This window comes from Nanorana parkeri, unplaced genomic scaffold, assembly GCF_000935625.1.
Source record: "Nanorana parkeri isolate BGI_ZX_2015 unplaced genomic scaffold, ASM93562v1 scaffold1008, whole genome shotgun sequence".
NCBI classification, from domain to species: Eukaryota; Metazoa; Chordata; class Amphibia; order Anura; family Dicroglossidae; genus Nanorana; species Nanorana parkeri.
In genome coordinates, this window is record NW_017307276.1 from 228,587 (window position 1) to 251,778 (window position 23,192).

General features: G+C 38.7%; 1 protein-coding gene across 1 annotated transcript in view; it reads left to right on the plus strand.

The window, feature by feature from the left end:
- Positions 1–20,710, plus strand: part of PIK3R4 (phosphoinositide-3-kinase regulatory subunit 4) — a 60,505-nt gene extending 39,795 nt beyond the window's left edge. Inside the window, exons 15-20 of the mRNA XM_018567114.1 lie at positions 688–899; positions 2,919–3,065; positions 6,999–7,099; positions 9,111–9,199; positions 11,735–11,846; positions 20,136–20,710. Coding sequence (XP_018422616.1) covers positions 688–899; positions 2,919–3,065; positions 6,999–7,099; positions 9,111–9,199; positions 11,735–11,846; positions 20,136–20,306 — 832 coding nt within the window. The 3' untranslated portion in view covers positions 20,307–20,710. The remainder of the gene's footprint in view (positions 1–687; positions 900–2,918; positions 3,066–6,998; positions 7,100–9,110; positions 9,200–11,734; positions 11,847–20,135) is intronic.
- Positions 20,711–23,192: the final 2,482 nt, after the last annotated feature.

Sequence of the window (23,192 nt, forward strand, 5' to 3'; positions counted from 1 at the left end):
ACTTGGTCTTCTGTTCACACCTTTGCCAAGTTTTATAAGGTGGATGTTTTGGCATCTGCGGATGCTGGTTTGGGACGCAAAGTGTTGCAGGCGGCCGTTTGAGGGGATTTTTTTGTTTTAAGTTGGGTTTGTTGTTTCTGTTGGCCCACCCCTCTTTTTTGGTACTGCTCTGTGACGTCCCTACAGTACAGGATCTCCGATCTGTTCCCTGTGTCCTTCAATGAACGGGAGAGAAAATAGGATTTTGGTACTCACCGTAAAATCCTTTTCTCTCCGTTCATTGAAGGACACAGGGCCCGCCCCTCTATATGGGTGTGTACTCCTTTACTGCTTGTTACTGAACTGGAGACTTGTCAGCAGGTGGGGGGTTTTGGCCACCGGCAGGGGCCGCCCCTAGGCTGGGATTGGTCTTTAGTTTTGTGCCTAGCGTCCTTCTCCTGCAGGTGGCGATATTACCCTACAGTACAGGATCTCCGATCTGTTCCCTGTGTCCTTCAATGAACGGAGAGAAAAGGATTTTACGGTGAGTACCAAAATCCTATTTTTTTTTTTTGTGCATACTGTATATCTTCTTTAATAACTAAAATGACACCTTAAACGTGCCGTAGGTCAACATTTTTGTCTTTGATTTATGTATAAAAGGAAGATCTTCTGCAACATTAAACTCTGTTTTCTTTCATTGCCTAGGTCACTGGATCTAGTAGAGGATGGCTGTGTTGTGGATATGCATCAGTTCAATTCGGGATCCCAGTCTGTGCTCGCCTATGCTACAGTTAATGGGTCATTGGTAGGCTGGGATCTGAGATCTAACACTAACGCCTGGACTCTGAAACATGACCTGCGCTTAGGACTCATAACTTCATTTGCAGTAGATATTCACCAGTGCTGGCTGTGTATTGGTAAGGCTACTTCCTGTGTTTATGTATCAACTAGGATTAAATCCTAAAACCAGCAAATATTTCTTTTTTTGATAGAATAGGGATGAATTACAATTTCTGTTAAGTTTTAAATTCCGGTTATACCCTTTCCTATTCTATCCAAAACAAAATAAAACAACGCATTGCAAGACTCTGACAGCAGCAGGCATGACTCCCAGAGACAGATGCATAATGGGATTTGTAGTTTCATCACAGCTAATGTGCCGAGGTTGCCTACCCCAGTATTATAGCTACTTATTTATAATTATAACATACTTCATTTTGTTTAGTCAGAATATGCAAAATATTGGACAGGGATGGTGGTCGCAATCATAGGGGAGGTCTACACAGGCACATTTACTGGAGTAAAGTCTTGTAGGTTTGTCTAACATAAACTACATTCATATAAAACACATTTCCCAGGCTAGACTGGCTTACTTTATGGGTTTCCATCACTTCCGTCACCTACACATATAAATAGCCCACTGTTCTCTATATGGTTTTAGCATTATCTTCTATTTTTATTAGGGTTGCACAGATACCAAGTACTGTACTCGGTACAAGTACGAGTACATGTACCGATACTTTTGAGCTCCAAGACTACACTAGAAGAAAATTCAATAATTAGGAGGCAGCTGTCATTTTTAAGGAGCACACAGAGCTCCTGGGATTTCTACATCTCTGTTTTAATGTACGATTTTGTTTTTATAAATATAAATAAAGGGATGCACAGATACCAGTTTTGCGAGTATGAGTACTGGTACTTGCCGAGTACTTACAAATACTGATACATTTTTGTTTATTGTCATGTGACAGTTTTTCTAAAACAATACAGACTAATGATTTCGGGACAGTGATCGAGCACCAGAGCCAGGTCCCAGCTGCAACCGCTGAAACCCTGGTAGTTCTCATGAAAATGCCAAGTATCTGCACTGGTACTCGAAAAGTATCTGTGCATCCCTCATTTTTATATCTGCATCAGCCATTCTCAACCAGGGTGCCTTCAAATTTTCGCACAGCATCATGCATTTCCATGGTGCAGGTGAGCCTGCCACCATCACCATGTAAACACATGTTGCTAATGAAAAAGGGCTCCGAATGTGAAAGAAAGGGGCTTAGATGTGATGGGGATCCTCATGAGTAGGGGGGCTTCTGATGTGAAATGGAAGGGACTCTGATGTGAAGGGGAATCTTTGAGTTTTTGTGTGGGTTTTCCCCTTAAAGTGGACCTTTACACTCAAAAATCAAATTCTACCAATGCATCCCTCTATGTATGATGATTAATAATAAGAGAGACATGTCAGGTGTAAAATGCTGTGATTATGAAATACTTACAATTGCAGAACATTCACTTCCTGCTTTGAAAGGCATCTATAATCTCACAAGATCTTAGGGAAAGGCATTTTCCTCCCCTGAGATGATGGGCATGGTCACATGTGCCAGAAATCCAGGAAGTAAATGGAGAGCTAGTAACCTGCCCTTAGTAAACATGGCCACTGCCAGAAGACTGGGGAAGAAAAGAGAAATAAAGTATGCAAAGAGTACAACGCCGGAAATTATCTAAAGTATGTGTTTGTACCTTGTCATTACTAAACATTTCTAACTGCGTGTTTGCTGTTATGTTAAAGATATGGGTAAAGGCCCGCTTTAATATCCATACCAGACCCCTATCTAGCATAAGGTCTGGTATAGGTTTTGTACATTTATGTTTTTTTACATTTTTAGACTGGGGTGCCTTGAGATTTTACATGCAGTTAAAGGATGTCATAAAAAAGGTTGAGAAACGCTGGTCTACATTCCTTTTCCATGATATCATGTGTGGCTTTCAGACCGCTGTTATTTTCCACTGGATCAGCGGGACTTGTATGGTTGCAATAGTTTACTGTACAGTAATGTACAACTTTAGACAATATATATTCTTGTGAGGTACACTATGGATGTTTGTGCCTGTAATAAATCTTTCTTATTTCATGGCTACATAGTTTTGTTTTCTTGTGTAAGGCACTAGCAGTGGAACCATGGCATGCTGGGATATGAGGTTCCAGTTACCAATCTCCAGTCATACTCATCCAGCACGGGCAAGGATTCGACGCCTCCTCATGCATCCTTTGAGCATGCACACAATGTATCAGTCCTGGGTGATCGCAGGTATGTGCTCTCTGCTGTGACATTTATATACAATTTCACCTGTAATCATTTTCTGGTTTGAATAGCTTCCTTCATTTATTTCCAAAAACAATTGTTATATGGTCAGAATCATATGTTAAATTCTGCAATATATATTCCACCATGAGCTAATTTTTCAGTTTGGTCAGCTTAATAAATCCCCAGTTCTGTACACATTTTCCAATATCCTGCGTATTTGTTCAAATATTCCATGCTCTTTGTACACCCCGCCTGCTTGGATTGGAGCGTTATAAACGCCATGAGGGGAATTTGTCAAAACTGGAGCAGACAAAAACCGAACAAGCTGTGCATGGCAACCAATCGGCTTCTCTTTTTTCATTTTCACATCTTAACTGAACAGACTGAAGGACTGAAGAGAGAGCAGCTGATTGGTTGCCCTGGGCAACTGCTCCAGATTATGTCTGCTCCAGTTTTGATAAATTCCCTTCCATGTGTTCAACTAATATGCAAGCGACTTTCAGAGTTGGTTGGACTGTCTATTGGTCAGGGTGACTCTAGGGAGGTGACCTCACTCTAGAAAACGAATTACTCTCAGCTTCAGTGTTCTGAAAGCAAATTGAGCAGTTTTTAGTTAGCCCTTCATTGAAAAGTCACCTAGCTATGCATTCAGATTGAAAAGTTTTCAGAGTGATGTCCTAAAACACGGGGAGAAAGGGGAGCACACAACCCTTTTTCTTCAATTAAAGTGCAAAATAAAATAAAAAATATATGCAGTAGATCAGTTTTGTCTCTTTTAAAACACTGCAAGTACACAAAAATACATGTTGATCCTGCCAGTAATCTAGTGAGCTCCTAATTCTCTTTATTGAGCTGACAACACTGCCTTTGCTGCACTGAAATCCCATGCAGCGTTGCTAAGCTATTGCGGTATAGATCTGCAGAAAATGTAGGGCTTTTATTTCAACCCATACACTGTGCACTCTCTCTGCTCTCTCCATCTTCCAGCATTTCCTGTTAACACTTGTGCTTTCAGCAGAGTCAGAATTGATCCTAGTGCGGCACCTTCCTATTTCAATGCTGCTATACAGGGGATGACAGGAGGCTGATATCAAGACAGAGTCAAGTACTTCTATAAAAATATATGTATTATCAATAGAATGCTCAACTGCTTTGATGGTGTTTTTTATATCGGTCTGAAGTTCAGCTTTCACTGTATTTAAATTACTCATTTTCTTTGAGAAAGAAAGAGATATGCAAAACTGTTCCCCTCTAAAGATTTGTGGTCATGGAGACAGCACAATAAAGCCTGGCTATGGCTCACATAATTGAACCCAGCTCTGATTGTTGTGAAGGAACTAATTATTGAGAAAATATAGCCCATTTCCTAATAAGACTTCCAAATAAAGCCTATATTAAAAAAAATGTCTAGCCATGAAGGTGTTAAGGATTAAATAATTACTAGTCTTTCATTTTAAGAAAACCAGTGAACCTCTGCGGATTTTCCAAGGTCATGTTTGAAAATCGACTGTCTAAATAGTTCCTGTGATTATCAAATAAATATTCTGGCATTCATGCTTTTTGATTTTAATTTCCTGAATGTAATTTGGCATTTATACAATCAGAAGGTCAAGCATAACATTGTGCTGGAGTTAAGGGAACATATGTTGCCCTGTTGAACTCTCCTGGAAATTAAATGTCTAATCACATTTACTGTACAGTATAATAGCACAGTTCCATCGCTGACATTGACAAGTTCACTAAAGTTTAAAGCTGAAGTCAAGACTGATTCAGCGGGAATGTGTCCAACTGCTTCAGAGAGTCCACTGCTTCTATGCAAAGATCAGCGGTACTTTCTGCAGCTGAAGCCATTTAGCAACATACAACAGTAAGACTATATTATTTGTTTCACAGCATTTTTTCTCCCCAACTAACATGTTTTAAAACTTTTGTTTGACTTTAATTAGTAATTTTTTTGTGGATTGCAACATTTTAATTTTTAACCCTGATTAAGGTGTCAAAAGCATTTTTTTGGACTACTTTGGAGATAGGCTTAAAGTGACACTAAATTCAGGAGTTAAATCTTACAAATTCCTTCAAGTACCTTAACTATCAACAGAATTGTGCATCACTGGGCTGTAGATCCTCAAATCATCTCTGAATTAGTGCTGACACTGTTATTCCACTCTAACCTACAACCTCATGTTTAGTTTACTAATTTGTATTGAGATTGCAGTCTATCACGGGAGCGAGCTTGGAGCGGTGGCTACTTTACAGCACACACAGGGACCATGGGGAACACAAGTAGCCACCCTCCAGAAGGAAGGACAGTGTTGGCACCAATTCAGAGATGATTTGAGGATCTACAACTGAGTGATGTACAAATAAGATACATTTTTGTTAATAGTTAGGGCACTTGAATGCATTTTTAAGATTTAACCCTTGAGTTTAGTGTCACTTTAATAACCTACTGTAAAAACTTGGTCCTCATTTAGTTTAAAATCTTTAAAAGTACTGAAAGCTGCAAGAAAAAGGAGCAAGAAGGCCACATGCCTGCCAAAAAAGCACCAGTTTAATGCCTGACTAATAGTTTCACCTACAGTGCTAGCTGCTTGTTCTAATGTAGCCTATTCATTGAGAAGCGGTGATATATTTCAGAAGTAAGTCTTTAGTTTGCTTAGTTAATAGAAGCAACAGCGGGAAGGGACACAATATTGCTTCTGTTGCCAAAGAGAGTGGGATCAGAAATGGTTCACATTTAAACATTTTAATATCCTTTTATAATAGCTCCCCACTAGTTTTTTTTTATTTGTTAAAGCTGAACTCTAGGCAGATATAATAGATGCAAATTAAACCAGCTCATTAATCAATAATTCATCATTAAATGTATGTAAGTACATTAATTTTACCTGGCATCAGCACCCTGCAGTCCATGTTCAGCAGGGCTGAAGTGTAAGAGGCAGAAGCAGTATAAAGAGCCAATCAATTCATTTGCTGACAAGGAGTGCGCGCTGATGGGAGGAAAAATCAGTGACAGAGAGGTGTGCTCATCACTGTTCTGCTTCTGTATTTACTGTTCAGTCCAAACAGGCTTAGGAAGTGGGTTGAACTATACTTGCCATCAGACTGACAGCATCTTGTGTCAGAAAATAAGTACTGCAGGGGAGAGTGAATTGAAAGTGGATTGAAAGTGAACATTGGAACAAAACCAGCTTTTTATCATTTAATTAGGCTATTATTCGATTGTTATTTTGGCTGGATTTGTACTTTAATTTTACAATCAAAGCATAAGGGTAAGTGGGGCTTTATTGGCACCAAATGACAGATCCAATCAACCACAAAATTGCTTCATATAAAAAATATTATTTTATTGAGTACACACATAGTAAAAAAGACCATACATTTAAAATAGGGATGCGCATATCCTAATAGATATGTACGGTACCACCAAAAACCACTCATTGATTTCATGATTCAGTCATATAGCATAGTAAAGACATGATTTGGATGATACAAAAAAAATAAATAAATAAATTGATGAATAATTTACATAAATTCATCAGAAGCATGTAAACATATGCATGATATGAACACAAGATGGGTAATGAACAACAATTGCCAGATATTCTTCAAGTCATGTGTATAAATAGCCTTATCTGAAGATAATATAGGGTGGGTATAGAAACGTTTTCTACTTTTAATTTTACAGTTGTTGAATTAACGTACTGGCATGTGTTGCCACATTTTAAAGAATGGCATCGGTGTATTGATTATTCATTTATAGTATCAGCATGATTATTAAAAAAGAAAAGGAAACAGTATTTATATAGCACCAACAGTTTACACAGCCCTTTACAAAATGAATATTTGTGATATGCATGTAGACTTTAGTGCAGTGACGATTCTTCTTTTAGAAAAACAGATTAGTAATTACAGTTCTTTGCTGTTATAATGTAGCTGTTCAAGGCAATAATGAAGTCTCTATGTGGGACATGGAGACAGGAGACAGACGGTTCACTCTGTGGGCTAGCAATGCTCCACCACTCTCAGAAATGCAGGTATGTATTATATCCTATATGCTTGATAATGAATGTTTGTACTAATTATTTATTTAATCATTTTTTTTGCTCACACTTAGTGGCAGCTACATACTTTGAACATCGCTGTCGTGAGGGAGGTTGAATAAAAAAAATTAGTCCCTAGGGTCAAAAACAAATCTGCAGCGTCGCTGCAGATTTTAATTGTAAGGGGTTAATTTTTATAATAATGATAGTTAAAAAAAAGTTTAAAAAAAAGTATATATAATTTATTTTTACATTTATTTTTTTACACAATTTTTTTATACTTTCATTTATTTCCAATTATATTAAGCAGTCATTGTGTATTGATCTCACTATGACTGTTTGATAGTTTAATTCATTTTTTTCAATCTTAGTGACACTGATCCTGACAGCATTTCAGGATCAGTGTCACTAAAGGCTTCTGATCGTTTCTGCGAAATTGTTTCAGAATAGAAGCATGTAGCTTTCTATTCTGAAACATTGTAGAAAAAAGCTGTTAAACATCAGGATCCCGATCTGTACTAGCTGTCAAACAGTGACAGCAAGTGCGGTAAATACTGCACTGCTATCATTGTCAGACATCAGGAATCGGGTGTCTGAAAAAGCTTAACTAATTAATGGATGCTTCAATACTGAGGTATCCATTAGTGAATGGTAACCGCTGATTCTCAGCATTTCACCTCCCCAAATAGTGTATGTGATCATTCATTTGGGCACTTAGTCACGAAGGGGTTAATGAACAAACCACCACAAGCAGATATGTCCTATTTTAGGCAAACAGCTGGGCCATCTGTATTGTTCCATTACATAGTACCCCCAATGTACATACAAGTGAAAGACTTAGCCGTAACGTAATGATTCCTTTCTGCCATCTAGTTTATTTTGTCTGAATATTTTATTAGTCATCATAACAATCATCACAAAGACTAATTATGGATATGAGTGCAATGGATTTGAATACAATCTGTCCTTCATAACAATTAAAAGAACACAGTCTACAATTAGCTTCTGCTAATGCTGAGCTGGACCAGAAAGCATAGGAAATATCTTATTTATTATAATTCGCGATGGCCTGTGTTGTATTATAACAACCTGTTATAGCATTACTTTAATTTCATTTTACAAAAGACAAGAAGGCTAATTTATTTATAAAAATCTTAATAAAGAATCTTAATATTAAAAAAAATCATAGTTAAAGCAAACCTGTGCTTTGCTCATTTCCCCCTTCTTGCTAGCATCCCCCTCCCTACAGCACATACTTTCCTTTGCTCCCTCGCCATTTAGTTCAGCCCTTTAGAGAGCCTTGTTGAGACTCTTATTCTCTGTAGCCGGTGCTTACACCAGACTGAGCATTTTCTTCCTGCATGTGACAGCTCTGGGCCAATCACCAAGCACCTGTGCTGAAATGAGAGTAAGTCCTATTCTTCTTCACAATCTGAAGTCCTGGGTATATTTTTGCTGGTTGAAGAAAGCGATAGGGAATTGAAGGAAAGCTAAGTTTGTAATGCTGGAGAGGAGGTCATTAAAGTCATCTTGTTTCTTTGTCCTGCATGTTTAAAGCACTAGTTTGCTTTAATCGCGGTTCACCTCTAATGGATGTTTCTAAAACCTGCTAGTATTGCATTGTACCATAACTGGTTATATTAATGAGAGCTTTCTGGTCCTGTGTTGTTTTTGAGATTGCTTATTTTGAGTATCTTACATCAAACGCACACCTTTTGCAAAGGATAGACCAAGGTTTTCTTTTTCTTCTTGTGTGTGGAAGCTTATACTAAAACCTAACTTTTGTTGGAAGATCCTACCCATGGGTGTGTTTTTTATAACTATAAAAATACTTTACAAAATATACTTAGGTTCTGTCTTAGGGGAGACGCATCTCAGCACAGTTGTTCATGAGGTTCCGCCATACAACAGTACATACCATCAAAAAAGAATGCATGACCATTATTTTCGTGATGTTGTGATGCAATACAGTGTTGCAGTGATTTTTTTTTATTTTTATTAACAGCCCTCACCTCACAGTGTTCATGGGATTTACTGCAGTCCAGCAGATGGAAACCCCATATTATTGACTGCAGGTTCTGACATGAAAATTAGGTAAGCATTACTCACATTGTTTCAGGATCACTTATTTGTAAAATTGAATTTTTTTACATCAAATAGATGCAATGATGAAATGATAACTTAATCAGTGCATAAACATGCATGCCTGTATCGGCCAAGGGGTCTTGCTTAAAAAAAACACTAGTGTTGGAGTAATGTTGAAAGAACAGTGGCAGTTGACTGAGAAAATTCAATTGAAATGCTTTATCTTTCCCATCAGATCAGTCAATAAATGTTCTGCTCCTTAGGCAAAATGCCTACAAAGATGTCATAGACTTCAAACCAAGTATATTTAGCTAGATCAAGCTACAACCATCCCACATCTGTGGGTGCCTTAAAGTGTGTTTCCACTTTTGCTTTTCTAAATTGAGAAAACCTCTCTATAGGTTTGTTATGTGTTCCTATTCACACAGCATACCTTAAAATAATACCTTTTAGATGTCTCCATGGAACAAGCTTTCGGACAGATGGCAACCTCTACTATTTTAAATGAGAAGGAACTCTGCCTGTCCCCATAGAAAGAATAGGGACACTCTGAGCTGTGTCTTATTAACATACAATCTTTAACCCTTTGTTAGGTCAAATCTAATTTGCAACTGATAATGGGATCTGCCAGCACAGTACAGATAGGGGTAAAGTGGACCTTTACCCCGTTTCTCTAAAAATCACATCAGCGTGCAGCTTTGCATTCTGATATAAATTAATTCTACATTCATTAGTTAAACAAACTTGTTTTTCACTTACTTACGAATAGAGTTCATCTACTGCCTGGTCCACGTAGTATGCCAAAGCGTTACATCTGTAATCTCATCTGTAAACTCAGGGAAAGGCATGTTCCTCCCCTGAGATGATGTGCATGGTCACATGTCCTAGTCACATGTTACAGGAAGTAAAATGAGATCTAGTAATCTGCCCTTAGTAAAAATGACCACTGTCAAAAAACTGGGAGAAGAAAAGAGAAATAAGGTATGCAAAGAATACAAAGCCGGCAATTATCTAGAAGTATGTGCTTGTCGATTGTCATTACTAAACTATTCTAAAGGTGTGTTTGTTGTTATTTTAAGATATGGGTAAAGGTCCTCTTTAAACATGATCAACATTAACCACCCAGCCCCCTTGCATTGCAGAAGAAAATTCAGATTACATAAAAACTAGGGATGTTCAGATACCAAGTACCAAACTCAGTACAAGTACATGTATGGATACTTCTCCAGCTCCAAGACTAGACTAGAGAAAAATTCAAAAGTTAGGAGGCAGCTGTCATTTGTAAGGAGCACACGGAGCTCCTGGGATTTGTACATCCCTGTTTTACTTAATTTTTAAACAAAGGAACAGCTGGACTTAAAAAAAATGCATCAGTAAAAGCTTGTAACTGATGATAGCTCATTACACAAATCAATGGTGCAGGCACATAGACGCAATGAGGCTGATTTGCAAGAAGTTGACAATGTTCATACAATACATTGTGTGCATATATACACTTCAGTTACCCAACCATGTGAAAAGCAAGTTCCTGTTGAAATTAATATTCAAACAGTTTATTGTGGGGACATTGGCATTTCCTTTATTAATTAAATCTCTGTATGTGTAAACTTCCTTAAAGTTGGCAGTCTCCTTAATGTCCATCAGACTGCCAAAAGATCTGCTCTGCCAAGTGATCTGTCTGCCAAAACATCTGCTCTTTCCAGGTCTATCATTCAAAATTATGTCCTACAATATTCACTTAACACACATTAGCAATCCAAGTCAGCTTGTGATCCATCTTCTGAAATTTCAATTCATGTTCACCAACTATAAGAAAAAACATAAATTCTGCCTGTTTTCTGCCAGCTTGTAAATATTTAATGGAGCGGTTGTTCGGACGGATAGCAAGTACATGGTGAGATAAATAGCTGGTTGAGAACAACATGCAGATGAAGGGCCATTGCTTGGGTGTTATTGTCCTACAAGCCTGCATATGATTTGACAAAGAACACATGAGTGTTGGGTTAATAAGAATTAGCATCTTCCCTTAGAGGACCATGTACACCAGTCAGTCCTGTATAGTTGCCCAGACATGTCAAAATGACAGACAATGACATGCAACAGTTGGTTTCATTTAAGTTTTCGTAAAATGTGAATAAAATACCGGTAACTATCTCACCTTGTGTACAAATACAGTAGGTTTTAGGAGAACCCTGGGGACTCCCCACCCCATCATTGATGACATAGTCGGAAATCTCAATAATATTATGCCCTGTCATTTACATTTTTTTCCAGTGGTAAAGTCAGATGGCCAATGAAGAAAAAAAATTGTTGGCCAGCTATAACAGATGCAGCCCATTAAATACCTCCTTTTACACTTCAATGTACCTAGGAGTTTGCCTAGTTCCAGCCAAGCACTACTGCTTTATGAAATCAGCTAAATTTTAACATTTAGCATATACTGTACATCTTGTTTGGAAGCCTAGTCATGCAATTTTGTGTTAAGCATTCTGAGTGAGTTTCTGTTGCCATTTTGCTGATATGTGTTTTCATTTTGATCCTCAGATTTTGGAATCTAGCCTGCCCAAAGAGATCATATATTATACCAGGAAGCGCCAACAATCTTCCACCTGTATCTTATTTCAGCAAGATAATTGAGGGCACGGAAGTTGTTCAGGTAATAGTCCCATTAAAATACAAAACTGAAACCAGAATATAAATAGTTGAAGTTTTTTTTAATCTTCTTTGAGTAGTTCTAAACCTCTTCCAAAGACTTGTGGACCAAGAATGTGGCCTACAGGGTGGATGTTATGTGAGGAGGGAACAGTGGGGCAGATCTACCAGTTATAGTGCTCCTGGGGATTATTCCAGTGGAAATAAGAAAATGTAATGTTAAAGTGACACTAAACTCAGGAGCATTTTTTTGACAGCATTGTATGTATGTACATGATTATATGAACATTAACTAATCAGCTATATACAAGTGCTAGTACAGACTAGTACTTAAGTGGTTAAAAAAATCTTAATGTGACACAAAACTCAGGAGGTATCCTCAACTCTTAAAAAAGTATTCCGGTACCCTAACTATTAACAAAAATGTACCTTTTTTTTGTGTATCACTCAGCTGTAGATCCTGAAATCATCTCTGAATTGGTGCTGACACTGTCCTTCCTTCTGGAGGGTGGCTACTTTTGTTCCCATGATCGCTGTGTGTGTTTTAAAGTAGTCACTGTTCCAAGCTCCAGTGATGGACTACAATCTCACATTTAGTTTTTGTCTGTGAAGGCTCTCATTCATCCAGGTCATGGTATGTCTGTAAAAAAAAAAGAAAAAAATTAAATTAAGGCAACTGGACTTGCGGTATTTTTCTTGAAGATGTTTCGCTGGAGAAAGCTAGTCGGATGACCAGCGAAACGTATTCAAGAAAAATACAGCAAGTCCAGTTTCCTTGATTTGTTTTGTTTTTTTACAGATACATGTTTGGTTTACTAAAATTGTATTGAGATTGGAGTCCATCACAGGAGCGAGCTTGGAGCAGTGACTACTTTACAACACACACAGGGACAATGGGGAATAAAAGTAGCCACCCTCCAGAAGGAAGGACAGTGTCTGCACCAATTGAGAGATGATTTGAGGATCTACAGCCGAGTGATACACAAATAAGATACATTTTTGTTAATAGTTAAGGTGCTTGAATGCATTTTTAAGATTGAACTCCTGAGTTTAGTGTCACTCTTAACATGTTGCTACAGGTAACAATCATGTGTTTTTATGTTTTTTAATAATTCGTATAAAATATAATACATTTATTCAGTCTTATTTGTGTGTTGAGGAAGAGAATATTTAAAGAATTCAATGGTACACCTGATTACCTTACTGAGGTAAGGAATTGTGTGCACCCTAAAAGTGAGTTGAGCATATTATTATGCTGATGTATTAAGAACTTGTGATGTCTTTGATAAACACCAGTCTTGCTTTCAGAATAACATATGATAACAAATGATCACACAGCAGAGCAGGCTGGTATGTGTTGTTCCAATGTAGAACACAGTTATATGCTTCTTTTTGAAATGTACCGTGAAGCATTCTGCAGAATGCACACAGTCGCGAAGAAGATGGGATGCTGAAAGACTGCAGAGACAATTAAGAGGGGAGATAGAGCAGAAGCATCATCGCACGGAAATGTAACGCATGACAAACACAGTTTGTGGACACAGCAAGCAAAACAACCAGCAGACAGAGGTTCTTTTACTTCTGTCTAGTAAAATCTTATTTTTGTCTGTGTCGTCATTGCAGTAATTTTACCCCCTTACTTCCTGTTAATGGGCAATACAGAAAGCAAGAGGAAGTCTGCCTTTTGAGAATGTTTAGTATTGAAAAAGGTGTGCATTGTAAGGATTTAATAATCTTCAAATATTGCATCGTATAGAGAACGTAAAATAGACCATTCATCAATATAAAAGGAGCCACTTTTTAGTAGCCCCCTCCCCCATTAAAAAATTTAAAACACACACACCTACACACACCTTGATGGACCTGTGTCTTTATTCAACCTCAAATACTATGTAAGCTTAGATGCCAGTTTCTGGCCCACTTGCCTAGACCCAGTGATATATTTCAGCCTCATTGTGAAATTCTGTAAATGCTTACAATATACTGGATTGTAAGCTCTCACGAGCAGGGCCCTCCTAACCACATTTTTTTGAAATTGTAACTGAACTGTCTCCCCATTTTGAAAAGTGCTGCCCGAACTGTTGGTGCTATATAAATCCTGTATAATAATAATAATTAAAAAATCCCAAATTTCATAAGATTGCGCTCCTGGACAGTGCATTCTTGTGAACTTTGAAATCTCTTGGGGAAAATGAATGACATCACCAGAACTTAGTAGAGTGGGACATAAGGCAGGGTCTACGGAAAGGTTTTTTAAATTTTTTTTTATTGTTACTGGCAATTTTTATCTTACCTAACTACTAACAAAATAGTGTTCCTTGCATTTTCATGTGAGGTCTACTTAAATAGTTACTCAGTGGCTATGGTAAAAGAAACAGTCTTGTTTCCCAGCTGTTCATCTGTTTGTGGCTGTAGAGTTTCCTTTTTGTGTGATCATATGGGATGTTAATGAGACATTGACCGTCAAAGTTCTTGATTCAAGTCAAAGTAGTGAAATGATGTTGAAGGGAATTATGGTCCTTTAAGAATTATAGTCTACTCTGTTTTCCATAAATTTCTATTCGGTTTTAGCTACAGCTAAACTAGAAAAGATGCATATTTTGGCACAAATTCAAACACTTGCTTGAGGGTTCTAATCTGAAACCAAAATACAATAATTTCTGGAAAATGTAAAGTACAAGATGAATGGGGTTATTAACCCCTTGTTTTCTTGCTTAGTGATATCGTAGTCATACAAACCTTGGACTTCAAATTATGAAGAAAGGGATCAGTCCCCATTGCTAGTAGTGTCCTCATGGTTGTTATTCTAGCCAGCATGTGACAACAATGCAGGGTCATGTTACAATAAGCACATTACAAGGCTCCATAATAATGATGTATGTTTGAGGAAGCTTCAAGGAATTGCCATACCATCTGACTGTAGGAGACTGCCATACTAAGCAAATGTGAACACTCCTGGACCCTCCTGACCATGGCCAACAGAAGGTGTAGATCTACAGTACAAAGATGGTCATACACATCAGAGAATAATGTTCCATTCGAAACGTACAGACATGGACAAATTTGTTGGTGCCCTTACAGCTCATTGAAACAATGATTTGTTCCTTTTGAGAAGTGATAAAATGAAAAGCAGTTATCTTATGTATACCTGCATGCCTCTAGTATGCCATAAAGTAAAACAAAGAAAGTGTAAAAATACACTGCTTGGCCCAAAAAAGTCACACCTGGATTTAGCTAAGCAAATAGGTAAGAGCCTTCCACTAGATAATTAGTCTAGGACTAGGTTCACCAACGTTATGCCCCTTAAATCAATGGATTTTGTTTTCTTCCCTGATGGCACGGACATATTCCAAGATGACAATGCCAGGATTCATCGGGCTCAAACTGTGAAAGAGTGCTTCAGGGAGCATGGGACATCATTTACACACATGGATCGGCCACCACAGAGTCCAGACCTTACCCGATTAAAAATCTTTGGGATGTGCTGGAGAAGACTTTATGCAGTGGATCGGACTCTCCCATCATCAGTACAAGATCTTGGTAAAAAATTAAAGCCACTCTGGCTGGAAATAAATGTTGTGACATTGCATAAGCTTATTGAAACAATGCCACTGCAAATGCATGCCTTAATCAAAGCTAAAGGCAATCCAACAAAATATTAGTGTGTAACTTTTACACACTCTATCTACATTGGCAGTGTAGATAAATTATTGCTCATTCTACACAGATATTTTAAAATAGCCCTGACAGACTTGTTGGTAACCCTAGAAAAGAGTACACAAAATTGGATCATGGCAAGATTTCAAACTGTTTTCTGTAATTAGTATCACACGTCTTCCATCTTGTAAGCAGTCAGTCAGCCATTTAAGTGGTGTGCTGTTTGGTATAAATGTGTGCACCACACTGAACATGCACCAAATAAAGCAAAGGAGAGAGTTGTTTGAGTAGATCTGAAAGAAACGTTTAGACCAGCATGTCAAAAGTAAAAGCTGTAGGACCATCTCCAAACAGCTGGGATGTTGCTTTGACTACAGTTTAAATTATTATTAAGGCGTTTGGGGTCCATGGGAGTAAAGCCAACCTCTGTGAACATGGCCACAAAAGGAAAATTGATTCCAGATAGAACAGAAGGATAGTGCAAATGAGAGCCAAGGAAAAAAAAGACGTACAAGCTGAACTCCAAGGTCAGCTTACATCAGTGGGCTCAAGCTAAGAAGATGCAGGAGGACTATGGAAAGAAAAACTTAAAACAACTGAGACATGCAGTCTAATGAAGGCAGTTTGCTCTAGAAGAGTGTGCCAAACTACCTGTCGCAGGTGCAGAAGTCAATTTGAGAGCAGAGCAACAGAATATTAGGTTAAGGGCAACATCATTTTAAAAATTATTTGATTAATCAGTGAAAGCTGATAATTTGGTGGTCTTTTTTCTTGCCCATCTAGTTATTTGACCATCATGTTTACTGAATATTTGAATCTAAATCAACAGTTTTAGTCTAATGTGGAGAAAACAAAATTTGTGTTCTGTTGTGGAGCCTGGAGACCTGAGGCTTGGTAGAGCTTTGGATGGTTTAAAGCCTTCATTTCTACATCCACATTTTTCCAGACCTCATTAGTAGTATCATTTGTTCTCAGGCCTTTATATATTTGAGCTGGCTGATGCTTACAGCGCTCTCTCTCTCTGCTGTGGGAGCCTGTTTCTGGGTGAGTGCTGACGGAACACTAAAAAAGTGCAAGTTCTGCCTGTTTGTGTTAAGGTCTACTTTGACTCAAAACTCCAGGATGCCAAGGAATATCCTAACCTCAAAAGAGAAATCCTATTCGCGCTTGGGGTTACCATGGCGGGTTACCATTGCCGTCCAAGCCCTGCATGTGTTCACATGTGAACATGACCCTGGAAAAGGTGCTCAACTCAGGGCACATTTTAAGCCCCAAAAGAATATGCTTTGGTATATCTAGGTGATGGTATCATTTTTAGTCTTGACTGGAATTCCGACCTACAGATGGTCCAGACAGTTGTAGATTCCATTTGTAAGGCCAAGTGAACAACCATTCCAAAAAGGTATGATAGGCCTGGAAAAAGCCTGGTATTTAGGCTACCGCCTCTAATCAACCTGATTAAAGCACTTAATAGATGGCCCCAGCCAGCAAAAAAAAAAAAAACAGGTTAGAGCCCCCTGCGGGGATTGTAGGATACTATGTATGACTAAATTTGCTACTAGAACAGCTTCACTTATGGATTCTACCAAAGGGACCAAGTTTTCCTCGGTGAAGTAGAATTTAGAGGCAGGGAGAGCTTTTCAAAAGCTGAAGGTAGTTTTGTGTAAGGGACCAATGTTAATAACTCTCATCTTCAGTCAATTATTACTTGTACAAACCAATGCCCCTGATGTTGGTCTGGGAACAGTCTTGTCCCATAAAATGGCTCAGAAATGGAACACTGCAAGGCTCACAAGATGGTTTCTGGCTATGAAAGATTAAAAATTTTATTTAGAACATATACCAGGACCCAACAAGGGAATGTTGATGAACTGTCATACTTCCATTGTATGTTGGCTAAATGGGCTCCTTCCTACAGGTCTGAGGGGAGAGGGAGGGTATGTGAGACACTTGCTGGCAGCATTGTGGACAATGTGTTTGTGTCACCCAGGATCCTCACATAAACATGGTGAGGGGCTCCAAAGTTTATGCTGATGTGGATAATTTTCTCAGAATCTTAATAAATTACTAGCTTCCCAAGATCCCAGTAAATTTGGTGTTTATCACCCTCCTCAGGAGTGCAAGCAGCCAAACCTCCGAGCTGTTGCAGTGTTTGGTCAGTCTGCAGTGCTGTCTCAAATGCTGCACTACAAGTCCCAGTCAGCTGTCCTGTGGTAGACAAAGACAGCTGCCGAAGCTCAACAAAGGTGGAGTCCACTGGACTGGATCAGAGCAAGGAAAAGGGCTGGGAGCCCCACCCCCCTGCTCTGTGACCTGAGCCTGTGTCTCAGCTGCCCTTGCAGCACTGTGAGTGACCACCAATATTGACAATGTATTGTCAATATCACATTTAGCATTTACATTTTCAGTATTTGATGAACATGTATTTGGTACCTGTAAGATAGTCTCCTCTCTGTCCCTAGCTCTCTTAACCCCGCATCTAGAACATAGTACCTTGATTGGGCCAGAGGGTCCAGTTGAAAAAGTCAGGGTGTCCTCAGCAGGTGCGTAGTAGGAAACTAGGGTCCCCAAGTCAATGAAAACCCATGCACAGGGCACATAGGAATGGGTTTTCCTGGATGATGTCCTTTTCTTCTATCAGCTCTAGGGCGAACTAGGGTGACCTCTGCACTGCTGTCTCTGAGGCCAGTCACAGTCCAGTTACTTATAATGATGGGCTGCAGGTTGGTATATTGCCTCTCGATTACCTGTTGATGAACAGCACAGAGAAATTGGCGCTGGCTGGCTTGGCAGCTGATGTTGTCTTCTTCTGCTCAAGGCAGTGTTGTCTGGGCTTGGCTTAATTGTAGCACCTGCAGATGTCAGGTGATACTGATTTGGAACCAGAAGCTCCAAGTACTGGTTGCTGGGAGGGTTGACTCACAAATGTTACAGGGGTTGCTGTTGGTGATTTCCCTCCTTTTCAGCTGCTAGGAGGAGCCCGGCAGTGGCCAAATACCTGAGTGCTGGTATAGGTATCTGCCAAATCTGCTGCCACTTAGCAAAAGTATATGGCATTTGTCCTATTTTGTTCCATTACCACCTTGATTTAAAATGGATTTGGGGGTGGGGGGGTTGTATCATTTGATTTACACAACATGCCTAACACTTGGAGGACAACAAAATATTTTTATTGTGATACAAAAAAGAAATAAGATAAAAACAACACAAAATGTGAACATGCAAAACTATTCAACCCCCCAAAGTCAATACTTTGTAGAGCCACCTTTTGCATCAATTACAGCTGTATGTCTCTTGGGGTATGTCTCTATAAGTTTGGCACATCTAGCCACGGGGAGTTTTGCCAATCCTTCAAGGCGAAACTGTTCCAGCTCCTTCAAGTTATGTGACATCAAATATAACATATTCAAGCTTAGAGCATGCATGGAGAAACGTCACTGCACTCCAGGCTAACCCTGTAACTTCTCTGCTTTGTTCTTCAATACAACATCTTTAGTCCTTGTTGGTACACATTGATCAAGTATACATTTTATTCTTGGACTGTAAAGTGGTAGGAGCAGGAACCCAACTAGGTTTTAGCTAGACATCTGTTACAAATCTTTCTTACTTGTGGTTTTTGTCCCAACAAATAGTCATAACAAATTTCTGCATATTCCAGTGATTGCTTGGTATGTATCTGTGCCAGAAATGTGTATGTAATATTATTGTAGATTATATTCCATAACTAATATTTTATGCTGCCAAGAGATTGTGGCTTTATCTTTATCAGCCGAACTTAGTAGTAGGATCTGTATGCTAAAATGCCTTATCACTGGCAGAAACTCCTTACAGTTTACTCCTCTGTGATCATGCACGGTGCACTTTTATGAATTATATATTGCTAAATATGGATAACATTACATAAAAAAATAGTATGTGCCCTACTAGCAAACATAATGTGCTTCCTTACACAATCCTTTCTACTGCTCTTCTGTAAGTTTTCCATATTGCTTCCAATACAAAGAAGACCAGGCTTGGTTTAACTGAACTGGACCACACAATAAATGCGCAGCGCAAACACTGTCGCCTAAGTGTAAGTGCAGCCTAAAACATCAACATTTTCAGTAGTGTATACCTATGTGCCAGCACGCTGGGGACTTGAGAAAAGTGGATCATTCTAAGCTAGGGATGCTAAGAAGAGGGATGAGACAAAATGACATAACTGTAAATGATATATGATACACACTTTAGAAAAAAATACAAACATGTTATACAAAATACTTAGTATGCAAACCTTATCTGGTTTTCAGTTTGGATTTGATAAATATTTGAGTGTATACATGCAACAGTAAATACTGTAGCATTTTCACTAACTGTTATTAAAACAGTTTCCACAGGAGTGCGGCAGAATCCAGTCTTTACGTGAATATGGTTGTTTTACCTTTGCATAATAGATTGCCAATCCATTTTTTTGCTTATAATTTTCCATTTTCAGCAGCTTGTAATATGATATTTTCTAATCTGCATATGTTAAAATAACATTCTGTGGTTTCCATTACTGATGGCATTGATTTATATGGTTTCTGAATTTACAAATTAGCTAATTGTTCTCCTATATGCCACTCTACAATTAATTCCCTCTCACTTTACCTTGTAGGAAATTCAGAGTAAGCATACTGTGGGACCCAGTGAAGATACCCCACGAAGAGGACCTGAGTCACTGCCGGCAGGGCATCATGACATTATTACAGACATGGCCACCTTCCAAACCACACAAGGCTTTATAGTAACAGCCTCTAGGGATGGCATTGTGAAAGTGTGGAAATAAAGGTTTAATGGAGCTGGAGTCTATTGAAGCGCCATTAGTTAACTGGGACAACTGCTGAGTCCTGCTATGCATGGCTTGTGCTGTAGGCCTCATGAGCAGGGTTGCTGATCTAGTATAGGTCAGCCAGTGACATAATATAGCTCTGCAATAAACCTTCTCTATACAAACTGCCCATAGTATTATTCAGGACATCTATGAGCTTATTACAGCTTTTGGAAAAGTTCTCTTTCCCTTTATGACCCGTGCATACAATAAAAGTCTCTCTCATTCCTGTGTGTATACATGCTGTAAACGGTGAATACATGATATTTAAATTGTTTGTTAGTTTATATTTTGAATGCTTGTTTACACAAGTATAAACAAAAGTATGCATTTTGCACTAATGTTCTCATACTGATATTAAAAAAAACTACCTAAATAGTAATTGTGTGCAGCATTATTTGAGAGAATGTGTACAAACGTAAGATATTTTAGGGAGAATGTATTTATTTATTTATGTCAGGTATTTATATAGTGCTTATATAGTGCACATTCACATCAGTCTCTGCCCTCAAGGAGCTTACAGTCAATCTCACATGCACACATACAGGGCTGATGCAGCATACAGCATACCTTTGTGTGGGAGGAAACAGGAGGACCAGGAGGGAACACACGCAAGCACAAGGAGAACATGCAAACTGCTTGCACATCGTGTCTTGACCAGTATTTGAACTGGGGACTCCCAGTGCTGCAAGGCAGAAGTGCTAACCGCTTGACAGTAGGCTTTGTTTACAAAGCTTTAACACAAGGATGCAGATCTTTATTTTAGTCATGTGACTAAATATTTTTTAAACTCATTGGATTGATTATACTCATTGGAGCTGAAAATAACTGTCTCTTTTTTTGGGACATACTTATATCCGTATATATTACCAAGCTACCACACCTTATCCTGATGTGTTATCTTGGTAAATTAAACCTAATACTTTTTTTTGGTATACCGCAAGGAACAGGAGGGTGTAAAGAAGATTTTTTTGTGCTTTTTTTGGAGCTATACATGTTTTTGTATATGCTGGAAAGGCTTAATTCCTGCTGGCCATGCCATTTGTGATAACTAAAAAACATTACAAAATAATATGTCCTCTAGTTATATAAGCAAGTGCCTAGGAGCCAGTAAATTAACATTCTCACCAAGTCCCAGAGTGATTTAACTGCATTTATCTGGTATGCTTGTCATTTATTTGCAAGCTAGAAAGCAAGGAGTAACTTGGGGAAAAATGCTGATGGAGTTGTGATATGATGCAGCAGCCCTGCTAACCCAGTGTTTATGTGGATAAAGAAAAAAATTACGAAAAAGTATTTGCAAACATGTTATCAGTGTGCTGCTTTTTCTTTATTGTCCAATCACAGGTTGGGTCAGATCCTAGACCAGACCTTATTGATCAACTACAGTGTAGACTACAGAGATCCAGGACTTAGGACAGAATTACAAATGCTAAAAATGTATTTCAGCTGTCTGCCATGAGTTATGCATTAACTTTTTTGTAAGTAAATAATATATTCTGCTCATATATTTCCTCTTGTCTTTTACTCTCTGCTCTTTGTATGACAGCTATAAAGATGTTGAGTTGTGAAAGTTTGAACTCACTTATATGAGCTTTTATTTCCATCCAACACATTTCACTGTCCATAAATAGGTGTTTTCTCACATTGAAAACAAACTCAAAGTTTTATGACCTACAATAAATGTAATCAAATGATCATCTGGTTCAAAGATAAAGATATTTTTATTGTTCAGCTAAATTCAGAACTTTGGAAAGATGTTAGTGATGTTAGTTATATTACTGACTTTCCTCTGGAACAGCCACCCAAAGTGTCATACTCCCCAGCCCCCAGATCTTGGCTGTAAATCCTTCTGGGAGCCCCCATTGCAACAAAGTCTTCTGGCTGGGCATCTTCTATGAATTTAGGGAAAATCTCCATTCTTTCTTATTGAAAGGTCTATTATGTCTCAAAATAATCAGCTTGTCTGCAGCAACATAAATGACAGTTTTAGTTTTGCTCAGTAACTTCCCACAGCTCCTAAGACGCTCATCACACCTGTGTGAAACTCCCACTGCTCACCCCTCGTGAGTCCTCGCTCTGCTCTCTTAGCAGTATGTCTAATAGGTCCCTTGGGTCACCGACCTTCCTGACCTCTCCCCGCCTCCCCCGGCTGTTTCTAGTGCATCCAGCACGCACCTGTGTCCGTGTGCCTCCTGTGCACACAGCTCCAACACAACTTCCTCTGAGCACTGGAATGGCTTCCTAATGAGGCTGCTCAGCCACCTGATCAGCCCAAGCTGGTCATTGGTAACACCTGGGCCCAGGACTGGAGATCTCATGCCACCCAGAGCTCTACGGAATCTCCAGAGCTCCAGATCCAAGTTACAATTCAGAAAACCTGGAAGGACCTGAATGGCCAGGCTCTTCCTTATAATATTGTTTACATTCTGGACCCTCTCAGCCCCTTTGGCTAAGAGTCCTGGGTGCCAATGTTGCCATACTATGCCGTGGTATTGCCCTACACTGCCACAGCCCTCACGGGCAGGCCCCTGCTTACATTTTGTCTTGTATTGTATTGTGATTGTAATGTCTTCCTTATATTGTAAAGTGCAGCGCAAACTGTTGGCGCTATATAAATCCTGTATAATAATTAGACCTAATAAGCAAAATTTCACAAAACCAGAGATATTGCTATTTATCATCATATATTTCATATATTTTAAATGAAATACTGTATTGTATTTAATGATCAAGATATGTATGATGCCTCATAAGGTTATAGTATTATGTTACTTTGCTTACATAAATAAAACACATGGCCAGAAGGATTCAGCATCAGCTCATACTCATAGTGTTTTTATT